The 10,493-nt window shown below is 45.0% G+C and overlaps 1 protein-coding gene across 4 annotated transcripts in view; it reads right to left on the reverse strand.

Moving 5' to 3' along the window:
- The window catches only part of LOC117432129 (carnitine O-palmitoyltransferase 1, liver isoform-like), a 36,296-nt gene extending 26,077 nt beyond the window's left edge, over positions 1–10,219 (reverse strand). For 2 of the 4 annotated variants that reach the window (XM_034053639.3, XM_034053638.3), the window contains exons 1-2: positions 10,069–10,219; positions 492–650 (exon numbers count right to left, since the gene is read on the reverse strand). In XM_034053639.3, coding sequence (XP_033909530.1) covers positions 492–632 — 141 coding nt within the window. In that variant the 5' untranslated portion in view covers positions 633–650; positions 10,069–10,219. Of the gene's footprint in view, positions 1–491; positions 651–9,868; positions 9,935–10,068 lie in introns of all 4 variants that reach the window. The other 2 variants (XM_059001891.1, XM_059001890.1) reach the window with 2 other exon arrangements.
- Positions 10,220–10,493: the final 274 nt, after the last annotated feature.

Genomic DNA, 10,493 nt, shown 5'->3' on the forward strand with positions numbered 1-10,493 from the left:
ACTGCCCTGTCGGTTTGCAGTGCAGTGACAGTCTAGCCTAGTCTGCAGTAAATCAGCAAATGTCTTAAGTCATACACATACTGTCACGCATATGGCCACCCTTTATGCTGTGCTGGTTGCGCTCAGCCTCAGTGCAATAAAAAGCAATGCCTTGCTGTCTGTCCCACAGGAGATTTAAGCTAATATACCATAATGATGAGAGCACCCAGATCGGGAATCTATTCACATACCATATCCACATACCACGCACACCACCCTTATAGAACACAGTCATTCTCCTCTGTAATGTTGCTCTCAACCACATAGAGACACCAGAGATTAGCCTGCTGCTTTAACAGCTGGTTTTGCAGATCTTACACTGCCTTACCTAAGGTTGGATATTATGAAGCCCAAGATTAGTGTTAATTGGGATCTGTGAAATCAGCTGTAGTCCATGTGCTGTAGATGTAGTCCCTGTGCTAAGAAATGATTCTTGCAGCAGCACACAGTACCTTGAATCTGATGAACTTCTTCTTCCAGGAGTGAAGCCCAGAGAGGTAGATCTGTCGAAGCGCTTCATGGCTGAGCCGGAGGTCGATGCCGTCTGGTGTTACTGTGAACTGAAAAGCTACGGCCTGGTGAGCCTCTGCCATACCTGTTTCCTGGATTCACTGAAAAAGAAAACACAGGCATTTTAACATCCAGACCCTGACCCAATGGTCTTCAATAGCAATTCATTAGGGGGTAGGGGTCACCGTTGGTTTTCCTGATGCATGCAGAACTCTTCTAAGACTGCACTGTATATGCGGGTTATGCCTTTTCAATCCACTGGATTCAACCAGGAAGGGGTCCAATTGCAACAGGGAATCCTAAGAATGAAGTGAAAATGTGCCACGTTTTTTACATTGGTCCTGTGGTTCATTTGGTTGAGACCAAGTAGAAAGATGAAAATAGGGCTCCACTGTTGGTTGCTTAATTAATGCTGCAGTATTTAAGCAGGGGAAAGACTCACCATAGGAAACATTGGCTTCAGGGAAGCATACTGTTGTGTTGTCTCCTCCTAAGCACAGTGTATGACAAGGGAAAAGCTGTATTTTTTGCTACGGTAAAAAGGGACACGCATTTGTTTCTAATTCACATTTTATTATTGTTCTCGCCTCCTCATCTCTACATGCTTGATAAAAGTAACTTAGTTTCTGTATGATTTATTCAGCTTGCAATAGTCATCATAACATACTGTACCACAGAGTGGGTTTAGACCTGATGCTTTAGATCATTAAAATTAGACTCTGACAGAGCAAAAGAACAGACAGGTCCTTCTTGTTGCAATGATGTGCCAGTCTAGCCCAAAAGCCAATCAAGTGTAGGATATGGGGAAGAGTACAAAAAGAAAAATAGGTCATGCAAAGAAAGAGCAAACTTATAAAACAGGAAACCAGCGGAGAAACAAAAATAAAACACAGAGCTTCATCACGATTTGATACATTCCTAAATTCGGCCAGGTTCACAAAACCTTACACTAATGTGCGGTAAAAAGTGGTTCTTCCCTGACCTGCAATATCCATGCAATGTGATAAAAATGTAAATGAACAAATGAACGCATGCCCGTAAACTGTATCCCCAGGGTGATAATTTTAGGCTGCCACAATTGGATAAGCAGTGAAAAATGGACATGCATAGTAGCCTATGAACTGTACAGCTGCCTCCACCATGCACTGCCACCCAGGCTTTAACATGACAGGCAACAACACCTCTACTGCTGCAGTGCAGGCTCAGCATTCATATTTCAATGCCAAACAGGCAAGGCGCTGCAGGCAATACCTTAAAAGACCCTTTCAGGATTATCCAGGCTTAAAAACCAATTCAATCATTCCGGGCGTTCAAGGGAAAGTGATTCACTGCAGTCACTGCATTTTAATCCCTTACTGTATACAACAGAGTGTTTAGACACAGTAATTAGTATTCAATGTACCAGCGATTATATTTTTGGACTAATCCAATTTATGTCGCTTTTTACTTGTGCTAATTACTTGTGACAATTATAGCAGCACTTATTTCACTGTCTGCTTAAAGATAAGTCGATTAACAGGGGAATTTCAATCTGTGCTGCACCTCAACTAGAAGTGTAATGATTCAGTATGCATCGATGAATTGTGATACTTTCTTTATACCACATATTGTTGTATCGTTCGTATTGTGATACAAGAGCAAAACCAAAACATATCTCATTGTATTTCACCAAATGGTTCTTGAATGAAGAATAAGCGTGATTCAGTTGGTTTGAATACATACCATCCCGATTTCATTTCATTTCATTTCTTTAACATAATAGTCTGTTGTTAAATGATCATTTGATCTTATTATGCATCATACAAGTAGCCAATGTATCGTGATATACAGTACACAACCTGCATATTTCCATATGTATCGTGGCTGTAGTGTATCATGACACCCCTAACAACTATAGCTTTATGTGTCAGCCCACGTAGCTGTTACTCCATATAATACATGGATTCCATGACTTAAAAAAAAAAATACCAACAGCCAGTTGATTCAAAAAGGGTCCCGTACACTACCGGTAAGACCTTTGCTTTATTGATCAGTCACAAATGAGATGATTCATTGGTTTGCTTTCAATTATTCACAGTTAGGGAGGATCGGTCCGAATTCCAGTACACCCTGTGTACAGATATCACCCTGCGCATAGAACACCCAGTACTGTAGTGCACACTTCTAAAGTTCTAAAAAATAAAAGACTTCCAATACAAGATGGTTACAGTTATATGACACAACATACACTAAATGATACCGGGCTCCATTGTGAAGCATGTGCAGAGAGACATTTTCTGAGAGTAATAAAATAATTCAACAACTCCGAGTGGAGTCCAGGCTATTCTATTCGGGGGGGGGGGGGGGGGGGTGCTTGCTTGTAAGCTGCCCAGAGCTGCGTTGTCCTCCGATGCTGTAGCTCCGAGGTGGCTGCACGGTGAGTCTGCAGTGTGAAAAAATGCAGTTGGCTGACGACACATGCTTCGGAGGACAGCGTGTATTCGTCTTCACCGCTCCCGAGTCAACAGCGGTGGGCTGACCCTAAAAAAAATAATTGGATATGCCAAATTGGAAGAAATACAACATTAAAGCTCCATTCGGGGAGAACAGTCCTTGTAGGACGGTGTAGCCAAAAAATGCGCGCCCATAGACATTAAATCTACAGGGGTATGGCAAGCAGAGACAGCCGCTAAATACACCTTCAAGGTGGAAGGTGGCCTACCAGCATCAAGCAGTTCTTGAAGAACTGTAAGATGACAGGCATAGGGCAAGATATGGAATCATGGCTTCTAGCCCGACACCAAGCCTGGAAATACCTCCACTTATAGGTATACAAAGACCTAGTGGAGTCTGCCCTAGCACTTTGTAACGTAACCACAACCGCATCTGATAGCCCTAGGGCTAATCAGCGATCCCTTTCAGGGGGCAGACCCATAGCCGGAACCTGCCCGGTTCCGGGTGCCAAAGAGAGCCTTTAGTCTGACTGAGGAGATCCATGCGAAGTGGAATCTCCCAGGGCTGGCTGTGCAACAGCTGGCACAGGGTCGAAAACCAGACTCTCCTGGGCCACTTGGGGGCCACTAGGAGAACTGACATTTTCTCTAACCAAACTTTTTCGAGAAAAGCCAGGAGCAGCGGTATAGGCGGGAAAGCGTACAAAAACACTTTAGGCCATTCGTGCACAAGGGCATCTACGCCGAGTGGATCGTCTAAGCGGTGGAGGGAGTACCATAGGGGGCAATACGAAGAGATTGACCTGCGCCTTCCCGAACCGTTTCCAAATGCGCTCCAAGATCTGAGGGTGGAGTCGCCACTCTGACGGATGCGGGCCTCTCCTGGAGAGGAGGTCCGCTGCCCAGATCACCGCTCCGGGAAAGTGCGTCGCCTGTAAGGACAGCAAGTTCTTCTGAGCCCATGTCAATAGCCTGAAGGCCATGCGATGCAACCCTGGGGACCATAGGCCACCCTAGTGGTTGACATACGCCACCACTGTCGTGTTGTCCGTCTGGATCAACACATGCGTACCACTCAGCACTGGGAGAAAGTGGTGGAGAGCAAGGGATCCCGCTTGCAGCTCCAGCATGTTTATGTGCAGGGATGTCCATTGGTCCAGCCAGGATCCGCATACTCCTCTGCCTTCCCAGACCGCTCCCCAACTCAAGTTGGAGGCGTCTGTCATCACCACTTGGCGGTTCAACACCACTCCCATTCGCGCAGGTGAGAGGTCGTCCTCCACCAGCGCAGGGCTGCCGAGCACGCGTGAGATACAGTCAGCCGATGGCATTGAGGCGGGGCAGTTTGGGGTGACTATTTAGGGCGCTGGCCCTGAAAATGCCTCCTGTGACGCTGGTGTGTGGACTGGCCACGTCCTGCTTTCCTTCAGTTGGGCCCGGTTGCTTGCTGCTGGTGTGCCCTGTAGGCAATGCCTTAGGTCACCCACCGGAGCCGTTGGGACTGGAACTGTTCTAGTGACAGTCCACGTCTGAGGAGCTCGCCAGCGGCTCGACCTGCCCCACGTGGAGGCGCGAGGAGGGAGCAACGCGGCCACCTGCTGGGACGCCTTGGGTTCTGTGTAAGATCTCCTCCACGGCTGGCCCAAAGGTATGTCCTGGGGATATAGGCGTGTCAAGCAGCGTGGCCTTATCCGCATCAGGAACTGGCTTGTGACAGCCAGATCTGCAGCAGTGTGCTGGACAGGAGACTCCGTGGCCACCGGCTTAGGGAGCGGGGCCTCACGCTGTACACTGTCCAAGTAAGCACACTTTCTGTATTAGACAGTTGAGTTGCTTGCGCTTCTGCTGCATACGCCTGCTTGAGAAGCGTTTCTGTCACCTTACATTGAGGGTTCGGGCACGCCGGGTCTCTACCCAATCCACTCACCGACGGGGCCTTAACTAGGGCCGCGATGGTGGAGTCTACCGGGGGGAACACCCAAGGCCAGACAATCCCAGGAGAAGCGTACCTCCTCCATGAAGTCTGGGAAGGCCGGAAACTTCTGAGGGCGAGGAGCAATCACCTGCGTCCGGAACACGGACCGGCGTTGTTCCGCTGATGGCGTCCAGGAGACCTGCAGTAAAGCTGCAGCGCATCCCATAAGTGCAAAGACTGAGCTGGACAACGGGGATGCCTAGCAGGGGGTCCTAGGACAGGTCATGGAGGAGGGGCTCTGGGACTCCAAGAGCCGCCAACGGTCCAGCCATAGAGGACCAAGGACCAAGATGCCATGCTGAACACCCAAGCACTTCGCACAGAGGGTATGCTTGTCCTCTTGCGGGATATGGGCCTGGTGTTGTGCAGGGGCCGTGCACTAAACACCACTTGCACTGCACTCAAGCACTTGCTAAGTGCGAACACCGTGCGCTCACCCACTAGCGCTGTAGCAGAGGATACCTAACACCGCGCATCGCGTACTGTGCAGCACCATATGCCCTTGCATTAGTGTAGTACCAAGCACTGTGTGCACCGTGTGTGCTGAGCCCAGAGCACTATATGCACCGCGTAACGTGCAGCACCATGCGTTCCTGCACTAGCATTGTAGCAGTGGGTACCAAGCACCGTGTGCACCGTGCACCGAGAGCACTATGTGCACCATGTACCGTGCAGCGCTGTGACTGTGCACTGACGCTGAGGTGCTGGGCACCGTGTGCCGCATGCACTGAGCACTGTGCACCGAGATACCTAAGTATCAAGGGCTATGCACTGACGCTGAGGTGCTGGGCACCGTGTGCCGCATGCACTGAGCACTGTGCACCGAGATACCTAAGTATCAAGGGCTATGCGTGGGCCACGGTACCGAAGCACCGGGGGGGCCGCTACGCAAATGTGCCTACCCTAACCGTGAAATCACACACATCTGGTCAGTGTGTAGCAAAGCCGAAGCCACGGTGGGCAAGTTGAAGCAGACAGCAAAAACATGGTAGAAAAATACTACAGGGGAGAGCACACTGTTTGTTTACAAGGTCCGACTCACGAGGTGGGCGGGCTTACGCAGCCGGCAGGGTCTACTCGACAGCGGGGATGTGGCAAGGCCTAGCCCCGTGGAGGGGCGTGTGGCTGGAAGAGTCACTCAACAGCGGGCATCTCAGTGTTTGAATAACTGTGTAACTCAGTGTTTGAAGAGCTGTGCATCTCAGTGTTTGAAGAGCTGTGCAACTCAGTGTTTGAAGAGCTGTGCATTTCAGTGTTTGAAGAGCTGTGCATCTCAGTGTTTGAAGAGCTGTGCAACTCAGTGTTTGAAGAGCTGTGCATCTCAGTGTTTGAAGAGCTGTGTAACTCAGTGTTTGAAGAGCTGTGCATCTCAGTGTTTGAAGAGCTGTGCAACTCAGTGTTTGAAGAGCTGTGCAACTCAGTGTTTGAAGAGCTGTGCAACTCAGTGTTTGAAGAGCTGTGCAAGGTGGTAACATGCCCATTTGGATGATATTTTACCTAATTGTTCTCCATGTGGGAGATGACCTAGACAAATAACATTAATTGGTAAGCATGTTTCAAGAGCTTTGCAAATGTTAATTGATATAAGAGGTTAATAACACTCGTTGGTCCACTTGCGCACAAATGACCCAAATTGTAACAACATGAGATCTGTTACGTTGAGATTAACTGAATCAAATCATTTTAACAAGTTTTAACCAGTCATTACAATCCAATATTAATGCATTTGCCATATGATGCAATTGTAAAAGACCAAATGCAAATGTTATACCCACATCAGATTCCCCTGGAACTTTGGCCCTGTCCACACTATGCCTTTAAACCTTCTTAAAAGTGCTAAATACGGTTAGCGTCCACACAACGCAGCGTTTAATACCAGACTCGAGACCACCTCAAGGGGTAGTCTTGAGTCTGTTTCTAAATTAGATCACATCAGGTAGTGCGGTTTGTCAGAAGTATGGATGCTGTAATACCAAACTACATTTTTTGTGTATCCTCCAATATCCAAAAATGCTTTCTGATATGTTTTGGTGCGTGGACATTACAAATACCGTACTGAGAACAGGCGGCTGAAGGAGTTGAGAACGGCTATCAATACTGCTGTGCCGTATACAATTTCTGAGGCTTGTTGTAAAATGGTGGACCATGGAGTAATGTGATCAGATGCCGAAATCAAGACACATTGATATCTGGAAATCAGTCAAGGAGAACTTCAGTTCAAAATGAAGCACACATTATGATAAAATGTACCTTGTTTTTTTAATTAACAAAGTCATAGCCTTCATGCTAAGAAGCGCTATGTCTTCCGTTGGCACGGGCTCCTCATTTGCCGGGTTGTAAACATAAAGTACAGTGCATGGTGGGATACTGTCATATTAAGTCCCACAGTCCATTGCGCTGCTACTGTAGTATGTGAATATTTATCATATGCAATACATTAGGTCTTGTACATTTTTTTACTTCTGAAACTTTCTAATGGACTTCTCATTTTGTCTTGTTCGTCGTAAATTGTTTTTTTCTTTTTAGAGAAATTGATTGTCTGTTTCCAGTTTAAGTTTGCAAAAAAATGATGTATAATTAATGGTTTGCACAAAAATAATGTATAATTAATGGTAAATGTACCTCTGTTGGACAATAGGAAAACACATTGCATCGCAATTGATTGCACCTGTACCAAAATCTCACATCGTATCACTATCTAACATTACATGGGTCAGGTTTTGGTACGCATACCATATTATGACGATGTACCACTTTACAACACTACACCAGGCTATTTTAATAGTGTTTGCACGCATTAAGCCAGACTAAACATGAAACAGTACTTTAGTGTGGACGCTTTGAGCTGGATTAATTAAAACATTTCTGAGTCTAGTTCTCAAGATTGGTTATATAGTGTGGTCAGGGCTTTGTCTTGCTGCTAACCTTGGAAGCGTTGCAAAACTATAACTGTATATTTACTGGTAGCTGAAATAGATGTCACTGTACTAACCAAGTCAACAACAAAATCATTTTAAACAACGTTTATACATTCAACTTTATAATCAGGTTTGTGGAACGGTTACAAGTTTGAAAGTAATTTAAATGCAAAGCTATTCACACAGGAGAGCTCTGCTTTGAATTTACTTCGAATGTCATAAGGGTTAAACTGCAGGTGTATGCCTTTCTACCCGCAAGGAAGTGACCATGGTAACCGAAGAATTGCAATTACACATGTTTCTAAAAACAGCAAGGTGCCGGTCGGTAAAGTATAAGAGCTGATTTAAAAAAAAAAAAAAAAAAAAAAAAAACAACAGTGGGTGGCCTGTTTTAACAACCACAAAAAACGCTTGTTTTAAATGCAACATAATTTATTTATTTTTCTTTCGACGTGTGAAAAACAAAACAAAAAACACAAAGCTAAACGTGTGTCTCTGCTTGCAAAATACAGTAGTACTGTTATGATTCCAAATACAGTAAAAGTCACCGCTAACTTCTGAAATTATTTGTGACATTTCAAGGACACATGCTTTGCCAACCAGTTGCCTTGCCTGCTGTTGTATAAACACCCTTGCCCCTCCCCATGCCGCCACTAAATCACATGACTGTACTTCTAGAATCTAGGTAAAAGGTCATTCCGCTGCGGAATGGAAATGCGCAGCCAAGAGCCCTCTTCCCTTCCTCCAGGGAAAGGAAAGTCAATGCACCAGCCAAGTTAATTACTATACACACGCCTATGCAACTCGTATTTATTTGAAGACAACAAAGAAACTTGTGAGACAAGTGTTTAAAAAATATCTGGACGCTTTATACTGCACAGAGCACTGTATACACTAAACACAAAGACCCGGGATACCTTTATAAATCGTTGGCAATGAATAATAAATATAAACAACAATCTTGCTTCCTGGGTACTTTATTCATTTAGCAAGTGATGTTTTTTTATGATTAACTTAACGTTCGATCCGTTGTAAACGCTTTATAAAGATTTGTACTTTTCCTTAATAAATGAAACCCGGAATAAAATGCAGACTCGTCTGCATGGTTTAAACACGATGCACCGAGGTCAAAATATAACTGCATGTACAAAACTATGGCGTAAAGCATTATTTCAATGATAAACGGACACGCCATGCCAATCGATTCGGGCCCTAACTGGTTCCCAAAGCCTATTACTGGGGGTGACTCGGAGGGTTTCTGTCTTCTCGCCAAGCTCTGCTTTAATTCTTCGGCTTGCCTACTTAAATAAAAAACATTTTGGTATACACTGCAGTAATCTCCCAACTCACTATAAGCCCGTTGTTATTACCAGACCTAAAAACTAACAAGTATGGAACCAGAACAGATTAATTGCATTATGTGAATGGCGAGGCAGTGGTTTTTACATAGCAACCAATGGCATTGTATATGTCACTTGTCACAGCGAATTAATAATTCTCGACCTTTGAAAGAGCTGTTGTGCAATTCATAAAGAATTAATAAAGAATTCATCAGACGTCTGATTGAATTTGTGTATGCACTTTCTGCGACGGAAACAGTAAGCATCATTTGCATTAAACCGACCGTGTGAGTTAAAACAGAAACGCACAACCACATTGGGGGGGGCTGACTGTACTGTCACCCTTCACATATGACTTGTGACAAAAACCAGATCAATCACCCGGCATAATCATAGTGTTCTTTCTTCTTGCATAAACAGATATTATATTATGATTTTTCTACGTCATAAATTTAGAACCAGGATTTTTTTTTTTTGACTGCCCACAACAATTTGACAGCACGCCCACAAGCATGCTTCTTGTGTATCAAGTCAGTGGATAATACTCCCTTCAAACTACGAATGTACGGTAAACAACAATAAGAGTTCAAGTTTTTTTCTTAATTCAGTTTCAAGCTATTGCAGCTGTTTACATTACAGCGACAAACTACACACCTTGCAAACTACCGGATGCACAAGACGGTAATAAAAACCGCTGACCTACCTCGCTCAAATGCGCAGCTCGGATTACAAAAAAAAAGAGAAAGAAAAAAAAAAGAAATTCATTATTTCACATAAACTTAACCATACACCGACAAGCATCCGTTCTCATGTTGTAGAAATATCACTTTAAACATATCAGCTGGTCACCTTACCTGAGTGGTACTGTACAATACTGTGTTTCTTAATAGGTCAGTTTTAATGCGCGTTTTTTGTTACGGTTTTTCAGTGCCTGTAAGCTTCCTCGCTATTCAAGCAACGTTCGCGTGCAATGAGAGTGAATACATATGCAATGTAAAATACCGGCTTCCCAAAGACCAGCCCCCTACAATACGTCATAAATGAACTCGCTCACCTCGCTACAGTACTAGGGGAGGGGCGGTGTCTAATGCTGGAAGAGCTGCTCGGATCCTTCTAACGCTGCAGATCCACGCGGTCAAACGCCGTTGGACCCCTTCTAGTCAAGCAGTTGTTGCTAGGCTATTATGTTCTAACGAGACGGTCGTTTGATACAACGAAATGGTTCCAAGAAGATCCACCTTCACTCATGCAACTGTGGACTGATAAGAAATGTAGCCAC

The sequence above is a fragment of the Acipenser ruthenus genome, chromosome 27 (assembly GCF_902713425.1).
Source record: "Acipenser ruthenus chromosome 27, fAciRut3.2 maternal haplotype, whole genome shotgun sequence".
Lineage (NCBI taxonomy): Eukaryota > Metazoa > Chordata > Actinopteri > Acipenseriformes > Acipenseridae > Acipenser > Acipenser ruthenus.